Below are 19138 nucleotides of genomic sequence, written 5' to 3' on the forward strand. Positions count from 1 at the left end.
ATGCACCTGCCCATCCCCCAGGCTGGGGAAAGAGGGGTGAAGAACGCTTAAAACTGAACGAGCATCAATGGTGATGCTGGGGGGCTCGGGGCAGATGTGGCGCTGGATGGGTAGAATTGATACCGGGGCTAGGAAAGTGAATTATTAATTGATGGGCTGGAGAATGGACATATGTGGGGGTGGAGAGGACACATAATTAATGAATTAGAATGTTGGGGGGTGGGGAGAAGCTGGAATCTAGACACCATCGGGCAGCATGTGGGTACGTGCTGTCCCAGAGTGCCACCTTGTGACCTTGGATGGCCCTGCAGACACCCTGCCTCAGTTTTTCCTCTGAGTCCTGAGAATAATACACCTACATCCAGAGTCTTTAAGAACAAGATTCCTCCTCTCTTGGGGCCACTTCATTTGGGTTAACCTCCTTTTAGTTTCACAATTTCACAGCCCCCTTTCTCAGGGCTATGTGCTTCTTATCCCTGCCCTCCCTGGCCTCTAAACTCTGCCTTCAAGTCTGGGGACTTCACAGCCCTCCTTCTTGGGGCCTGTGTGAGTATGTCTACTGGGAGCGAGCCTCTCAGCCCAGGCAGGCAGACTCAAGCTAGCAGGGCTCCAGCTAGCATGCCACAAATAGCAATGCAGATGTTGAGATCTGGCCTGGAGCTAAGGATCTCAAAGCCAATCGGGTCAGGAGGTGGGCTTGTGCATTCCACAGGAGGGAATTACAGCATAGCACTTCAGTGTGCACTGCTATTCATATCTCCATATTCCGAACTGTGGGATAGCGTAGACAAGCCCTGAGTTTATGTGTATGGCATGAATTTCCCAATAAGGGAATAAGAGAGGGATAACTGTAGTACTTGATATTTGTTTGCAACAGTCTATGTCTTCCATCTCTTGAACGATAAAAAAGGTGCATTTATAATACTAAGAAAGAAAATAGATATTATTGCAATGTTATTATTTATAGAGATGGTATTAAGTCATGACATATTTGGATCTAGGTCTGAATTTCAAACATCCCAAATGCCAGGGGGGTTGGTTTGGCCCATCTTAAAATAAAATATTAATAATAATGTTGTATTACTTAGACAACTCTCCAACTTTGAACTTTCCAGTGCATTACATAAAACACAGTAAAAGTAGCAACAAGGATAATAGCATATAAAATGCATAAAATTGATGCACCATGAAAAGTAAAAAGTCCTTCCATGTCTGGAGGAAATGCATTTCAGGAACTCAGTGCCCCAGAGGAAAAAGATACAAACGGTACCCTTCTGTGTCTGCCAACCTCAGGCTCCAGAAGGACCAAAGCCTCCGACCTAAGAAGCTCAACAAAACACACAGGACATTCAGTATATTTGTGAGATGATTTGTAGACAATACAAGTGCATGTGTATGATTGCATAGGATGCTAATGGCTAAATGCTACTGTTTAGCTACTCAAGAACCATAGTAGTACAATCAGAAATAAAACACAATAGAGGTAATTATTTTGTAAGATGCTTTTAAGAACTGAACAGCATGTCCTGGTGTGGGTATGAATAGTACTCCTGCCTGCATAAAATAAAAATGAACTCAACACATTTTCAATCTAGGAGATAACCCTCAAACTATCAACAGGGATTTCTGCCTGTGTGTTGTATTTACCACTTGGATGCAGTGAGCGTTTCTGCTTCTGGTGAACTTTTTTTTCCAGCACTTGTGTTGAAGTTTCCATTCTTTCAGATGCTTGGGAAATATCTTGACTTTCTTGTTCAGGAAATTTTGAAAAAGCCAGCAGCAGAGCAGGAGCTATTATTCCCCTCCTTTGGAGATTTCTATAACATAGATAAAATATGTATTTTTAATAGTGATATTTGTAATTAGGGCTTAAGTGGAAAATATTGAGCCTGGGAAGATTTTTATCATCTTTTGATATTTGTTAAAATTATTTGTATCCATGTTAACAAGGGAAAATGCATTCCGTTCAGGGTCCCCTTTTTAAGAAACATATTAATAATTATATACAGAGCTCTTTCTAGACGGAGAAGGAAAACACTCATGGTCTGAAACCACAATACAACAAATCATAATGTGTGTACACATATTGGAAATAGTTAAAGATTTGACTTAGAAATACTATATTTTAGGAAAGAACCCAACATATAAACTAAGGTTCCTTGAAACCTAACAGAAGTTTTCTGAATATCTATTTAGTTGTTCAGTTACTCCATGAAAGGGAGTAACATGGAAAGCTATCATGCCAAAAGAGATTTTAGGTTGCTCATGGACAACAAATTAGATATGACTTTGCAAAGCAATATGGCAACAAAACAGGCACGTCAAATTTCTAAGGCATCAAATTGTAACAAGAAGGTGGTAATCCCTCTGGTAAAACTGCACTCTGAATATTGCATTCATATCTGTGCCTCATTTTTTCATCTTAGCTGGAAACACCATCACTTGGGATAGTTCAGATTAGACTGAAGCAAATGCTAAAGATATTCAGTGGAAAATAACTGCAATAATATTCTCTCATTTCTATGGCTACATCAGAAATAATGCTGCTGGACAGAGGACAGAAGGAATGTCACTCAACATCTCAAGTGGCAAATAGTTATCAGAACAGAAGGAATATAAGAATAAACTTTGTCAGAAGAACTAAACCACTTCCCTTTTATGCTTGTTGTGAGTTGATGATGCCCTGAAGCAAAATTTGTATTACATAGGGATAGGAAGAGATACTTTGTGGACAAAATACTAATCAATGCCAATACAATAGTCACAATGTAGCATTAACCGAACAGTGAATCCAAATGGTAGGTTTAGTTTAAATGTCACATTGAAGATCATGGACAACTTAAGGCATAAAATATAGAGTTAAGTGCTCAATCAAGAAACATGAGTACTTGTAGCACCTTAGAGACTAACAAATTTATTAGAGCATAAGCTTTCGTGGACTACAGCCCACTTCTTCGGATGCATCCTGTTCTTTTTGCGGATACAGACTAACACGGCTGCTACTCTGAAACCAATCAAGAAACATGCCACTCAATCAAACTTGAGACCTCATACAAGTGTCTATAGTAAGAAAAACAGCTCCACAGAATGGGTAGCTGTCTGAGTTCCAATTCACTGTGCACCTGCTCATATTCTATCAGTGAAGTGCTGTGAATCTATAGCAAGAAGCTCCCACAAATATTTAACCATTTAGGGTTTGTTCCAAAGCCACCTAAAGTAAGTGGCAAAGCTTCCAATGACTTCAATGAGTCTTAAATCAGATCCCTAGAATGTGAAAAAACCCTGAACACAAGCCACGCTCAGTTTGGTGATGTGTTCTCTAGGCTCATGCTTTACATATAGTTTGGATGGAAATCTGTTGTGCAGCACTTTGTTTCACAAAGAGTGAAATTCCCAGTCTCCCAGGCCTTACGTTCAGTGAGCTCCACTGCAGCTGAGCTCTGCATGTGAGAGGATAGTGGAACTGGGTCCTGATTAGAAGGAGGCAAAACATTTTGACCAAAATTTTATGGTGAAAAATTTAGGTTTGGTAAAACCAATGTGTTTCACAAATTGTTTGTTTAAAAACAAACAAACAAACAAAAAACAGTGCAACCAATCAACCCCAAAAAATCTAAAAAAATCAAAATGTTTTGTATTTACAATGTAAAAATTAAATGTTTTGATTTTTCTGGTTCAAAACAACTTTTCATGTTCAAATTTCCTTTAATTTAATTTTAAAATTATAAAAACATGTAAAAATGCTCAAAATCAAAATGGAATGTATTCATCCAAAACCATTTTTTTTCTCAAACTTTTTCATTTGCCAACAAATTCATTTTTTTTTATTTTGGTCTGATCCAAAATGATTTTTGTCCTGATTTTTTGAAATTACCAACTTACCAAAAAATCAGTTATTTGCCGAGTTCTAGTCCTGAGGGAGACAAGGGTAAAAGTAACCAACAATCTCACTTATTGTTGTGTAATTCAGGAACAACTCCACTGAAGTCGAAAGAATTACAGAAGTGCAAAAAACAGTGTATGAGAGAGAAAATTCAGGCCCGAGGTGTTTACATGTGAGCATAGTTGCCTAAATCCTAAAGTGTATGAGCAACTTGCACAGATTACACTTATTTTTCAAATTCTCAAATATCAGTTCTCAATTACCTTAGCCTTCTCACAAGGTGGGAGATGGACAATTAAATACAGATGGACAATTTTCAAAAAGATTTCTCATCTGAATTGGCCATACTCCTTTAGCTTTAGATATAGTATCTTTCTTTTGCCTTGAACTAACATTTATTGAAGGTAGTGTTTGAAAATTCATAACCTGCTTTTAAGCCTGAGTTACCTTATACCCCTCAAGAGATATCCTAGATCAGTGAAGTTTTACAGAATATTAAATGAAACTCATTTCATTTTTGGACACTCCCTTGAGGACTTGAGTGTCAGTGAATAACTGGTAATGTTTAGTGACCTTCTGTAACAGTAGTTTCTTATTTGGGGCACAGAAATTGATTTTTCACTTCCCAGCATATACAGATGGTCCCTTTTGTCCACTCGCCTGGGTATACAGAGGCACCAGCAGCAGACAGCAGTTTGCAAGGCATCTGAAGTGGTGGCATCTGGAACAGGCTTTGCAAATGAGGTTATTTCCCCCTTTGGTTAGAATTATGAAACCAGGATAGCTCCTGTGCAGTACATACTAAATAAAAGTATTTATTTTTGACCGAAGACTCTGAGCCATCTGTAATCTGTCATTAAAACTCAAACACTTCCAGGGATGTCATTTGTCTTTTTCCCCCCAGATAAAATGTACTCTGCTTCCTTAAGATATTCCTCCACCTTGAAAGACCCAACTTCAGTCATTCCTAGCTCTGGTCTGGTTCAGAAAATCTCATCTATTTTCATTAGAATTAGGCCAATCTCAAAATATTTAGCATTTAGGTTCAGTTCACATAAGAATCTTTGAGTTTAGGGCTTGTCTACAGCTTGTCCAAACTAATATCTTGAGTTTATACCAAATGGGGCTGGAAATCTCACAGGAAGAAGCTTTCTTAAAAGATTTCTGACAGGGCTAAATTGAGGTCTTTTCAGATATTACATCTCATCTGCAGTTTCTCTTTACACCAAAAATTTAGGACACTTTATATACTGTACCTATCCCTTCTACTTTTCTTCATATTATTTTTCTTAACTTTTGAAAATGCCTTTGTATTCACTGGTTAAATGGAAACTGCATATGCTTCTTTCTTGATTATTCTGATGCAAACTCATTGATGATTATCTCTGAAATCTAATCTCTTGATAAGATGAATTTCAATGGCAAGGAGAGTAAAATCATTAAGAAAAGTTTACCTCCTTGTGACACAGAGAGAGTGTTTAACTCTTTGGTGCACCAAAATGAACATTTAGCATTTGTATTGGGAAGTGAGAAAATCCCATTTCTGTAACAGGAAAAACTGACAGCAAAACATACTTTCTAACAGCTTTGTACATTTCTCAAAGGCCACTAACTTTACTCTTTGAAGCAAGATACTGCATCTCTTTGCAGACAGATATCACAGTGATGAGAATATTATAAGTAAGGTTGGTCAAAAAATTCAAATGAAATATTTTTCTTCTGGAAACATGGATTTTTGTCAAAACTGACATTTTCTGCAGGAAAGATCCTTTTTAATAGAACTTTTCATCCAAAAAAATCTAAATGATACATTTTGTTTATGGCCAGGTGTTTGTTATTGTTACGGATCTGGTCATGCTCCTCCTGCTGTATACTTGCCAGACTGCTGTGAGGGGATCCAAGCTCTGAATCCCATGTGCCCTTAGCTTGCTGGTGGTGGGCAGAGTTTAAGCCCTGTACCTAGCTTTGGGCCTCTCGGCATATATTCCAGGTGAAGACTTCATGTCTTACACTCCTCTTGGCAGGGGGGGACCCTACAGCCAAATGCCTAGACTTTGAAATCTCTTCCAAAGCCTCTCCAGAGGTTTGAGCCTTGTGGCTTACAGTTTACCTCTTCAGAGAAATGTAGCAATCAAAACAAACAGATACACAGACATCCTTGAGAGTGGATTCTAAAACACCATTGTTCTTTACTTAACAGCATGAGAAATACACAGATCTATACAAAATAATGAACACACCTATATGCATTTCCCTGTCTCAGATGCCTTACCACTCTGGAGAGCTCTTTGGGCCTAGGCAGAGCTTTCTGGGGTGTCCAGGATCTTTCCCCCTCAGCTCATAACATCTCTTCAGAATCATGGAACCTTTTCAGCTCAGCTAGCATTCGCTGACTTTGGGCGGGCCTTTAGTTAAGCTGCAGACATCCCCCCACTAAGAAAGCATGCCTGTCTCATGAAAGGGAATAGAAAATCAGTACCAATGTACCTGAAACTGGGTTGGGAATTCTCTAATTAAAGATGTGGTCTGTTCCATAACTTGTATTTCTAATGTTTTGATTAGATTCACTGGAGCGGTATGGTTTTCCTTTGCAGGCCATAGTGCAGTGATATTTATGTATATTAATTACATTTTAAATCTACATTGCAGTGTATGTTATTGTAAGTTAATAAAATATATATGTGTATATTTTAGAAAAATACATTTAAAATGAATATATTTTATTTTGTATAACTGCCATTGTATTTTCACTGGGTAGTTAGTGTATTCTAGTGGTTAATGGTTGGCTCTGAGAGTCTGGATTCTTGAGTTCTATGACTGGTTGTGCCAATGTCTTACTTTGGAAAGTCACTTTAACTATGCTTCAGTTTATCCTACCTGTAAATTGAGCACAATAATGTTTACCTAAGACACAAGTTTTTGAGTGGCTTGATTATTTAATGATTTGAAATACGTTGAGCTTTTTGGATGAAGGAGTTATAAAAATAAGTGGCACATATAATTATTACAAGAAATACACATCTAAAGCCAGTGACTTAAATCTAAGGATCTCCAGGAATCCTTCATGACATGTAGCCAGAAATTACTGCTGAGTTATACTGTTCTTAGGTTTACATGTTCACTAGAGAACATCACATTTTGGCCAAAGTGCAGCGAGCCTTTAGATCACTAATTGTATTGTTCTCTGTTACAACCAACATGGCCTAGTTAGCTTAACTTCAACCAGACAATCATCTTTTTACACTTTAGATTTAGCAAATCAGCAGGCAGAGAGAACAATAACCAATGGATTGAAACAAATTTACCACGTCATAATTGCTGACAGTAAAGTACAAATTAATTTGAGAGATTTCTCGTGGAATATACTGAGTCTGTTTCCTTGCTGCCTAGCACCTGGAGATAGATTCTTGGGTCCAACAGAGCTCTGGTTAGGCAGGACCTAAGGCAGGGAGAGCATAGGCAGACAGCCTGGTCTAGTGGCTAGAGTTCTGAGTCAGGAGACACACGTTCTATTGCTGGCTTTGGCAATGACCTGCTCTGTGACTTTGGGTGAACTACTTCACTTTTCTGTGTTTACTTTCCCTCTCTTTGTCTGTGTTAGACTGTAAGCTCTTTAGGGCAGGGACAGTCTCTTACTCTGTGTATGTTGAGTGCCTACAATCCTTATTGTGATGCCTAAGCACTACTGTAATAAAAAGAATAAATCTTAATAAGAATAATTGTAATAGTAATGAAAATTATAACAATGGTGACTATTTGTATTATGATAATGACAAAGACAGAACAATGGCCCCTGCCTTAAAGAACCAACAATCTAATTATATGGTGAGAGACAACAGGTGGGTACAACAAACGGGCCTGGGCAGCACAAAGAAATAACGAGACAATTATAAACTGCACAACAAACAGTGAGAGTTGGATCAGGCCCTAAATAATATTAAAATCTGGGAAAGCTATTTCAAAAATATTGCATTTTGCTAGAAGTTCATTGATCAGGACATGCAAGTGAATGAGAACAGATACAAGGATGGATTTAAGCAGCAGGCCACAACTTTATTAAACTTAGCACCCCTCCCTGGTGTTATCTGCCCCCTCTACCCTTACCAGGTATTTAGTAATCCAGTGCAGGGTTTACAGGGCCTCTCAGAAATAGTCCATATCTCAGGGTAGACTCTCCACTGCCTACTCCTAAGATTCAGTACATTCTGCTGAATCCCCTTCCCTCGTCCCACTGTGAAGGGGGCAGAAGGCACCAGAGAGGGACGATGTTCTGTGAAGACTTCAGGTCTCCCCTTTTCCCACAGGCCCAAGTTCCAGCAGTGAAATCCTAGGTCTCCTTTATTTCTGGGAGCTGACCCTTTGCCCTTTCATCCGCACTGTGCACTAGCTACAAGTTGTGATGAACTAAACATTCATATAAATTCCTAGTTTTTAGATTTGAAAGTCCTATTCCTGTTTAATCATGAGGCTATGAAGAAAGAAAAACCAAAACAAAACTACAAAGGTATCAGCCAAATTGGCCCCAATGGGATAAATTCCTTTCTGACCTCTAAAGTACTCAATTTCTCTGACCCAAAGCATCCTAAACCACAGTTCCTATATGAAAACTAAGGGGAGGAAGGGTGAGACAAAAAATCCCAGGCAAGGGTTTAAATTAATGATCGCGGGAAGCAAGAGACAATTAGCGCCCAACTCCCTCTGGCTGGCCAATGGGCATCAGAGTGCCCATGGGAAGGAGGAGCCTACACCTGTGTACACTCCCTCTCTAATTCTGAAGCTGTCTGGCCCCCTGTAGGTCTAATCAAGTTTACATTTAAAAAGTTAGCAGCACTGAAAGTAGCTGAAGTCAGTGAGTTTAATATGTTGCTCTTCAATAATTACAGCATTTATAAGTATATGGGGAGGGTCTAAAATAATACAAGAGTCCAAATGGTGATATTAAATACCTAGTTCAAGTTGAAGTAATAAATAAAATCTAGTTTTGTTCACTCAGTGTGCTTGCAGTTTGGAAACCTAGTTCATGAATTCAGCAAACAATTTTGTACTGTTGTACTTGGAATAATTAAGAGTTTCCCAATCCCACACTGAATAGGAAACTGCCATTTCATCCTAGAAATGCTTTTCATTCTCAAGAGCTGAACTCATTTGTATTGTATTGTGGCCTTCTTCAGTTATTTATGAGCTCAAGCGTGATGATTTGAATTTTTGCAGTATTGTGAATTCCATAACTTCCAGAAGTTCAAATATGCAGTAAGATTCATTTCTCATAGTTTTTAAGGTTTGTACTCACTAAAGTCTTAATGCAACTGCACCATATTCTTTTACATATAAAGAAAATAGTTTAGGTTATTAAATTGCACATACCTTTAAAGTAACTTGAAAATACAGAAGCATTTTAAGAACTTAAGAACACACCTGCTTTAGCAGACTATCCAAACAGACCAACAACCCCCTCAGTCCAGTATCCTGTCTCTTCCAAAGGCCAGGGGTCTGATGTTTAAGAGGAAGGTATAAGACACATTCATAGGGCCAAATTAAGTCAATAGCAAATCTTCCATTAACTTCTATGGGACCCATTGACCTACTGAATTGGCCTAAAGGCACCGAATTGTGTAATATTATATAAGATAAGGCATATTTCTTATGGACTTCAGTTAATGATCATTTTATGCCCTGAACTATGAAGATTGACAGCTCTGCTATTTTATACTAATTAATGTAACTGGAGGTGCTACTTTTATTCATATAGAACTGAAGCCTGCAGCTACTGAGCTCTTAAGCATTTAAGTATGTGCTTAGTGGATACGGTCAGAGTGCTCAGAGGCTTACATGATCAAGCCCATCATGTAAAATGCCTACAACATTTTTACTCTTTCTAAGCTGTTTTCACCAATAACATCCTGCCTTAGAAGGTTCCACGGGTCAACCAAATATTCATTTTATCAGATATAATTTGTCATCGGATTTTCAATCATTGTGTTCTTTGTATAATAGGTAAAGAAAATAGGACCTGCTGATTGGTCTTTTCTATATTATTCATTATTATTATTATTCCCTAAGAAGCCTCTATTAAGAAGAACATTAAAAATGAACTTTGAACATTGCAACACTTTTTATCTTGTATATCTATTATTTTGTTAACATCTTGAAAGAATTTAAACAGTATGGTGCCCTATTTGAAATTAGCTGGATTGCAATTTAGTTTCTAATGGATTGCAACAATCCAGCAGCACAACTGGCAGTACTAATAATACTTGACATTTATCATCCATAAGGCACTACACAAATGTTAATCAAATAACCTTCACAACATCCCTGTGAGAGTGGTAAATATTATCAGCTCCATTTTATACATGAAGAAACTGAGACATCAATATGTTAAGGCCAACATTTTCAAATTTGGTTGCAGAGCTGTAGACCCCCAAATCCATATTTAGGCAACTAAGCAAAAGTGACCTTCTATCATACTCAGTCTACTCAAAGAGCTGCAAGAAGCTTTCCTGGGATCTACGAATCTCAAGTCATTTTCACCATATACAGATAAACCCTGTTTACACAATGGCCTCAGGGACATCTACAAATGTAAAAATGCTGGAGGGCATGGGAGAGAAACAAATTTGGGGTAGCACATAAATTTAGATATTTAGAGCTACCTGTACATAGAAATCACTTGATCCCATGCCAAATAATGGTACATTTTACATTGAGTGCCCTCCCGACCATCTTGACCAAACCGTGATTGGATTACCGTCTTCACTGTTCTCCCCGACACCATCGAGGCTCCAACTTCACTATGAAAAAAACAAGCTATTTTTTTTTGTTTTTGTTTTTGTGTTTTAACTCACATTTCTTTTAACAACCCACCTCTATTCTTCCATTGGGCATTAGTTAAGCTACTGAATTTATTCAGTCCCTAACATCATCTCATGCCAAAATCTCCTTAACATGGACTCACTGGGTGAAATTGTGGCCTCACCAAAGTCAAGGGGATTTTTGCCATTACCTTTGAGGGAGCCATGACATCACCCATTGTTTCTCTCTCACTCAGATGCTGGTAAAATATAGTTGCTATTTAAAGCTTCACTTTAGCCCAATAAATAAATGAGGTTATGTGAAAACTCAGACTAGTTTGCCTCAAAGATTCATGCTGTCTGACATCTTTCATTGGATTCAAACAATCAGAAAACACTCGTTTGCTAGAGTATTTTTTGTTTTTTTACATAGTAATGCTTTAGTAGTTAATGAATAAAATATTGCACTACTGTGCAGCATATGATGTTATACAAACTAGATTGGTTCACAACATGTGAAGGATCAGAGGGGTAGCCGTGTTAGTCTGAATCTGTAAAAAGCAACAGAGGGTCCTGTGGCACCTTTAAGACTAACAGAAGTATTGAGAGCATAAGCTTTCGTGGATAAGAACCTCACTTCTTCAAATGCAAGTCATTGCATTTGAAGAAGTGAGGTTCTTACCCACGAAAGCTTATGCTCCCAATACTTCTGTTAGTCTTAAAGGTGCCACAGGGCCCTCTGTTGCTTTTAACATGTGAAGAGACGATGAGACAGTGCATGCTCCCCTAAAGAGATATCCTTATGGCCCAACAGGGGTCACATTGAAATTAATGGCAAAACTGACATACAGACCATTTTTACCTTTTCAGTGTATGGTATATAGGATCATCCACCATGTTAGCCCCCTCCTGGATAGCACTGGTAATGTAGGTATCTTCAGTTTCTCCTACACATTAAAAAATTAAAAGTTAAATTGTAGACAACAGTCATCCAAAGAGTATTGATCATTGAGATATTTACTGATATAAACTTTCCTTCATAAAATCCACTTAATATTGATATAAGGCTGTCTGTAATTTTTCCATTGAAAGGATTTCCCATAGTTTTTCATGTGGCCAATGCTGAGGGAGCTATTATTTTCCAGAAAAAGGAGCTATCATCACATATAGCTGCCGAGCAGTAATTATGTTAGTACTGGGGTCTTCTCTGAGTCAATAACCTCCTTTGGGCTGTAACTTAATAGAACCACTATGGGGTCTATGTGTAAACTAATTTTACTTACCTTGAAAATTCTGTTTATTTTCCTCCAAAATATTATCTTAGGGCAGTCCCACCATACATGCACAAAGATCCCTGTTCTGCCATGTTCTCTCCTGCATTTGACTCCCTTTTTATATATTTCCTTAGTATAAATGGAGTGAGGTAACATTGATAAAGTACTTTATAATAATTGTGCGTACTAGTTATACAAATGATAAGGTTCCAGCCTTCCTCCAGATATTTTAAAACTGGATTCAAGCAAGATCCAGATATTTTCTCATTGTTGAAAATGGATGTCTGGTTTTAGACCTTTTTTCTATTTTTCCATAAAGGTCATATCTTCTGGCTCCATTGGTAACGATTGGTTATACCATGCAGAGATCAGGACTTTTGACGTGATCTTTCCCATAATTACTGTTTCTACGATTGTTCATGGTCTCCTAAAAATTGGGCTGCCTGAATTGCATTTGATATACTACTTTATTTGCCAATAAACCAGAACTGTCATATTAATATTCTCCATAAGTAATTTGATGGGATTGATTGTCATAATTTTATCATTGTGGTCAATGGTTGTGTATCATTTTCCTCCCATGTATTTTATATTCGATTAGATGAACCCAGTTGAAATTCTGGATTATTTCTGATGAGTTTAAGTGAGTTGGAAAGGGGGTACAGCTTATCAAATTCCATTCCAAAAGTGTCCTTGTGAAAGAATGATGTGACATTGCATATTCCCTGGATTGTTTCTCTTTTGTACTGATCTATATCTTCTAGGTTAAAAAGAATAAGAAGACTATGCTAAATATATGTTTAAAATCCTGTTGTTCAATTTCCACCCATATTTACTGGGAATACCAGGGTTTCAGGCTGATAGTGATATTAACTAAACCACCCAGTAATATTTTACTAAATTTGGTACTGCCAATCCCCCATCCACAGTGGGTAAATAAAGAGAATTCTTATTTACAAATGGGAACTTATTGTCCCATACGAATGTAATAATTCTTGTTTGGGTTGCCTTTGGAGATCTTTTTTGCTACCCATGTTGGTAGGGCCTGAAATAGGAAATTAAGCTTTGGCAACCAGTCCATTTTCATTAAGTGCTACAACCAATCTAAGGCAAATGTTGTGTTTTTCCAATCCAACAAATCAGTTTTGAAATACCAGGAAAAAAATTAATGTCCTTTAGCTGACTGAAGTTAGGAGACATATTGATTCTGAAGTACATTTGTTTGGACCATACAAACTCAAAATTAATCTTGTAGCTGTTTAATTACAGTTTACAAATATATATATATTGAATATTTCAGATATATTATAATTAATTTTCCAGCTTGATCTATCAGTGAATTGATTTTTTTTTTCAGAATAGAAGTTATAGATTGTACTGAATTGGTACCATTAGTACCACATCATCTGCAAACAATGCAATTGTATGTTCTATTTCATTAATTGTAAGTGCCGTTATGCTATTACTATTCTTTGTTTTGTAGTGCCAGGTGTTCAATAAAGAGGGAAAAGAACAAGGGGGAAAAGAGCCAACTTTGGCTCCCCTTTACAGTTGAAATTCTTTGGAACATACCCTGTTAATTTTTATCCTAGTGGATCTATGTCTTCATAATGCCTCCAAAATCCATCCCTGACACCTGTATTTTGAGAAAATGCCATTCTATGTCATCAAAGATGTCAGGATCTAAGGATAGCAGCAGACTTTTTTCCCCCCTGCATATTGTGAATTACTCCTATGATTCATCTAACGTTATCACTCAGGTGTCTACTTCATTTGAAACATGTTTGATCAATGTATATCAACTGAGGAAAGAGTGCTCTGCATCTGTTCTTCTAGCCAGAGTATCTGAAAAGGTTTTAATGTCTACATTAAAAAGTAAGATTGATTTGTTCAAGCCACATAACAGTATGTCTTTTTGTGGCATTGGTACTACTATTTTCAATAATTTTATGGGTGTTTTTCACCAAACCATTTACTCTGCCTGCCTCATTTTTTTGAGCATTGCTGATGGCCTTGCCCCAGACAAGATTCTGATCTGAAACACATAGTGTAATTGGATTTCTGCCTCTGCCTCTGCCTCTTTTTAGTGAGAAGCACAAGTTTTAATTTCCATACAATGTTTTGCCAGAAATAGCTGCTTTTCACCAGTGCTAAGTTTGTTAAGCTATATTGGATGAACTAGCCAACTGTTTTGTTAGGTCTTTCCAGGCCAAGACCTCCCTAACAATTCACACAGTGATACCAAACTGAGAGTCCATAACAGGAATCAAATTTGATTTCCTGTTTGGCAGTTATGGTCTAGAAAAGAACACAATCTCCCATGAAAAGCAATGTTGTTTTTTCCCCCATCTCAAATCTAATCTTATTTGAGAAAGTGTTTATACATTACTTTGAAATGCAAAAGCTTCCAAGATTGTTCCCATCTTAATCTTACCTAAAGTTATAGAATAAAATAATAAGCTACACATATCAAAAAACCCTGACCGTTCATCTTGTCTACTCTCCACTATGGCAGAAGTGTTCTTCATTCATTCATATTCTTGAATCTTAGTTCAATCCAGTTTTAAAATGAGCCAAACAATGGGGCTTCCAATATTTCTCCACCCATGGTTCAATAGACCTTACTGGCTTAAAATTCACCGTAAGTTCTGAAGTTCATAGTAGTTCTGAAGTCTTAAACTGTCTAAATGTACGGATTGTGATTCTAGGAAAGAAGTCAGAGTTATGTGTGTAAATACCGTATGTGACTTGTGAATGCAACCAAGAAAGTACAACCAGTCATTCCTAATCACAAGGTACATGAATCAGACACATCCATCACAAGTGCAAAGGGTGTTTGCTGTGGTGAATTTATAAAGATGTAATTTTTTTTTTTTGAAGGAAAACAATTGTGGAAAAACTTTCACTGAAGTCAATCATTGTCTCTTTTCTGAATGGAAAAAGTATTATAAGCTAAACTACCAAGCATTGCCTGTGTGTTTTCAGTTTCACCAACAGTACAGCCAAATGAAACAGGAAATAAAGAACATTTTATTTGTTACTTACCAAAGAAGACATCTTTGCCTTTCTGAATAAAAGAAAAGAAAAGAGCTGTGCAGGCCATTGTTGCTGAAACTCCCAAGAAAATGAACACTCTCATCTGAAGGAATGAAGATATTATGGTGGGTGAAAAAAGGGGATCACAGCTCCTAGAAGAAATATACAGTATGCACTCTAGATAATTTCCTCAGCCCAGTAATATATGTTCTCTTTTCATTAAATACGTTGTCACACATTTGGATATTACGTCAAAGTTTTTTTAAAAACTCATATAGTTAGTTCATTCACTTTTTCTTTCATGTTGTTACTGAAAGCCTCCTGGAAAACTTCTATTTAAGTGAAATGCACATCCTTATTTGACGCACAATATGTTTTTACAGCAGTATCTGCATTTAACCCAGAAGTCAGATGACCCTGGGGCAATAGAATAAAAAAAATATTTGACCACCTATTTTCTACTTCTCACACAAATAACATGGTTTCCATGCAATCTGAGATTGTAATTTTGCTGTGCTTGTCATTCCACATTAGGCAATGAATCAGGTTCTTGCAGAAACCACTTCTATCTAATCTCTCTATAGAGCTAGGTGTCATCATGGTATCAGAAATAAGTTCATGCAGCACAAGGGACTAAATTGTCTATTTCAATGCATTGGTTTTGTGGCAGGTATTGTAGTAATGCAAATTCATTTAAAACACCCTAGTGGTACCATTTTTCAAATATGGTGCAATAACCTAAGTTTAAAGGCTTTAAAAACACAAATCAAAAAATCATAAACAAATCAGCTCTGAAAATTCAGGGAAACAATTTTGCTCAAAGAAACCTGACAACAGCCTTTGTTACATTTCAGAAGTTAAAATGATTATTTTTTTCTAGAAAATTGAAAGCAATAGTTTTACAATCTGACCTTTTTTTCTGTTGAGATTATCTTCTACAGTTTTGTACTTTATCGGTGGCAGTAACTCCTCTGAAATGTGAAAGTGAAGTGCTTCCTAGGGACCAGGCAGACATATAAACTGGCGCTATGCACTAATATTCACTCAAGCTTTAAGAAATGAAGTGGTCTTGAAGTCTTTTTGACCAAAGCTTGTTTATACAAATGTAGCAGTTCACCTCAATGTTAGGTATGCTTCTCTCTATCATTCCAATGACACCAAATGCTACCTATCTATAGTTGTTTTTATGTTTCAGACGTCAGTCTTTTAGAGAATGTAAACTAGGGCCAGGCAAACCCATTCAGTTAAAATAAGAATGTTGCCTTAAATCATTGCTGAATTCACATTTGTTTCAAAGTTCTCAAGCAACCTGAATTTGAGACATCATATGCTACTATGTGTTTTATCACCATTACCCTACAGAAATGCACTCCCTTTCATTCGTTCTGAACCATGGCCCATCAGCCTCCAGAGAGCTAATTTGTTATCCTCTTCTCTTGGCAGCAACTAATTCACACTTACATTTCCCCTTTAATAATACTCTTGCTCTACTGTTTCTTCTAAATCCAGTATTTCATCTCATAGTACTCAACTAAGAAGGGTGTGGGGAACTTTTATTGCTCCAATGTACAGTAGGCCTATATTGGTCGGCTTATAGGCAAAAATCAAAGCATTCCTATTAAATTCATAGAATCACAGGACTGGAAGGGACCTCGAGAGATCATCTAGTCCAGTCCCCTGCACTCACGGCAGTACTAAGTATTCAAGGAGAATGTACTGTGACAGACCCAGACCAGTGGGGTACAGGAGTCTGGCAGAGGGCAAATATACTGGTCACTGGATGAGTAGTTTTCTGTTCCCTGAGTGACCAGAACAGGAGCTGCACTAGAGTAATCAGGAACCTGCTAGAACTAGTTAAGGCAGGCAGGCTAATTAGGACACCTGGAGCCAATTAAGAAGAAGCTGCTAGAATCAATTAAGGCAGGCTAATCAGGGCACCTGGGTTTTAAAAAGGAGTTCAATTCAGCTTGTAGTGTGAGAGTGTGAGGAGCTGGGAGCAAGAGGCGCAAGGAGCTGAGAGTGAGAGGGTGTGCTGCTGGAGGACTGAAGAGCACAAGCGTTATCAGACACCAGGAGGAAGGTCCTGTGGTGAGAATAAGGAAGGTGTTTGGAGGAGGCCATGGGGAAGTAGCCCAGGGAGTTGTAGCTGTCATGCAGGTGTTACAGGAGGCACTATAGACAGCTGCAGTCCACAGGGCCCTGGGCTGGAACCTGGAGTAGAGGGCGGGCCTGGGTTCCCCCCAAACCTCCCAATTGACCTGGACTGTGGGTTCTTCCAGAGGGGAAGGTCTCTGGGCTGTCCTCCAACCCACATGGTGAATCTCTGAGGCAAGAAAATCCGCCAATAAGCGCAGGACCCACCAAGATAGAGGAGAAACTTTGTCACAGTACCTATGTCAAGATTTTTGTTTAGAGGACTCTGAACCTTCTTTCACTGTTTAAGGCTGAAGTGTATGTCCTTTATGTTTATTAACCGAAAAGATCATAAATGTACCATTAATTTATGCTGGTGAATTTAATATGACATCTGTATTGTGCTGCATTTCTTTGCTAATTTTAAACACAGGTCCATAGTTGTTCTCCTGGTTTTCATTTAGGAGTATTAACTCCCCATTTATACTCAGCCTAAGTTTTAGTTACAAGTCATAGGAAGTATTGATTATTGTGGAACGGTTTGTACAGATGCAGTTTTGCATTACCATTTCCTTTAAATATCAGGGGGTAGCTGTGTTAGTCAGTATCTACAAAAACAACAAGGAGTCTGGTGGCACCTTAAAGACTAACAGATTTATTTGGGCATAAGCTTTTGTGGGTAAAAACCTCACTTCTTCAGAAGCATAGAGTGAAAGTTACAGATGCAGGCATTATATACTGACACATGGAGAGCAGGGAGTTACTTCGCAAGTGGAGAACCAGTGTTGACAGGGCCAATTCAATCAGGGTGGATGTAGTCCACTCCCAATAATAGATGAGGAGGTGTCAATTCCAGGAGAGGAAAAGCTGCTTCTGTAATGAGCCAGCCACTCCCAGTCCCTATTCAAGCCCAGATTAATGGTGTTAAATTTGCAAATGAATTTTAGTTCTGCTGTTTCTCTTTGAAGTCTGTTTCTGAAGTTTTTTTTTCAATGATAGTGACTTTTAAATCTGTAATAGAATGACCAGGGAGATTGAAGTGTTCACTTACTAGCTTTCAGCCTGGACCAGTCCACACAAGAGATCCACTTCCTGGACACTACAGTACAAATAAGTGATGGTCACATAAACACCACCCTATACCGGAAACCTACTGACCACTATACGTACCTACATGCCTCCAGCTTCCATCCAAGACACATCACACGATCCATTGTCTACAGCCAAGCCCTAAGATACAACCGAATTTGCTCCAATCCCTCAGACAGAGACAACCACCTACAAGATCTTTATCAAGCATTCGTAAAACTACAATACCCACCTGGGGAAGTGAGGAAACAGATTGACAGAGCAAGACGGGTACCCAGAAATCACCTACTACAGGACAGGCCCAACAAGGACAATAAGAGAACACCAGTGGCCATCACATACAGCCCCCAGCTAAAACCTCTCCAGCGCATCATCTACGATCTACAACCTATCCTGGAAAATGATCCCTCACTCTCACAGACCTTGGGAGGCAGCATTAATACATACTTCCTAAAAAGTTGGATTTAAGAAGTTAGCTGTGTGTGGATATTTGGATAAGTGGTCCTGGTGGAAGAATCCTTTCTTCCTGTGTTTTGTGCATCAAGTGCTCTGCCTTGGTTGTCACCCTCCCGCCCTATCTATACACTGATCTACCCAACTCTAACAGTGCAGTGCTTTGAAACAGCACAAACACACATACATACTAAACAATTCTGTTAGATTTTCTAGTATGAAGAACCCAAATGGTTAACAATGTTAGTATTTAAATAGTAAATTAAATGAGCCCTCTGAGTTAGCATACCACCTAGATGTTCCCTTGTTTGTTCTCTGACTAGTTGCAGACTCAGAAGGGCAAAATTGTATCTGTTTGCATTCTTGAAGGTTAGAGATTTTAAAATGAGAACTTAGATTTAGGAGTAAAGAGATTAATCCAAACCATGAAAAGGTTATAGCCACAGAATTGTGGATTTTCAGCAATCACAAAAACGAAT

The 19138-nt window shown here is 38.1% G+C and overlaps 1 protein-coding gene across 1 annotated transcript in view; it reads right to left on the bottom strand.

The window, feature by feature from the left end:
- The window catches only part of TPO (thyroid peroxidase), an 89333-nt gene extending 74282 nt beyond the window's left edge, over positions 1-15051 (bottom strand). The window contains exons 1-3 of the mRNA XM_005289655.3: positions 14994-15051; positions 11537-11621; positions 1648-1817 (exon numbers count right to left, since the gene is read on the bottom strand). Coding sequence (XP_005289712.2) covers positions 1648-1817; positions 11537-11621; positions 14994-15051 — 313 coding nt within the window. The remainder of the gene's footprint in view (positions 1-1647; positions 1818-11536; positions 11622-14993) is intronic.
- Positions 15052-19138: the final 4087 nt, after the last annotated feature.

This window comes from Chrysemys picta, chromosome 3 (assembly GCF_011386835.1).
Source record: "Chrysemys picta bellii isolate R12L10 chromosome 3, ASM1138683v2, whole genome shotgun sequence".
Lineage (NCBI taxonomy): Eukaryota > Metazoa > Chordata > Testudines > Emydidae > Chrysemys > Chrysemys picta.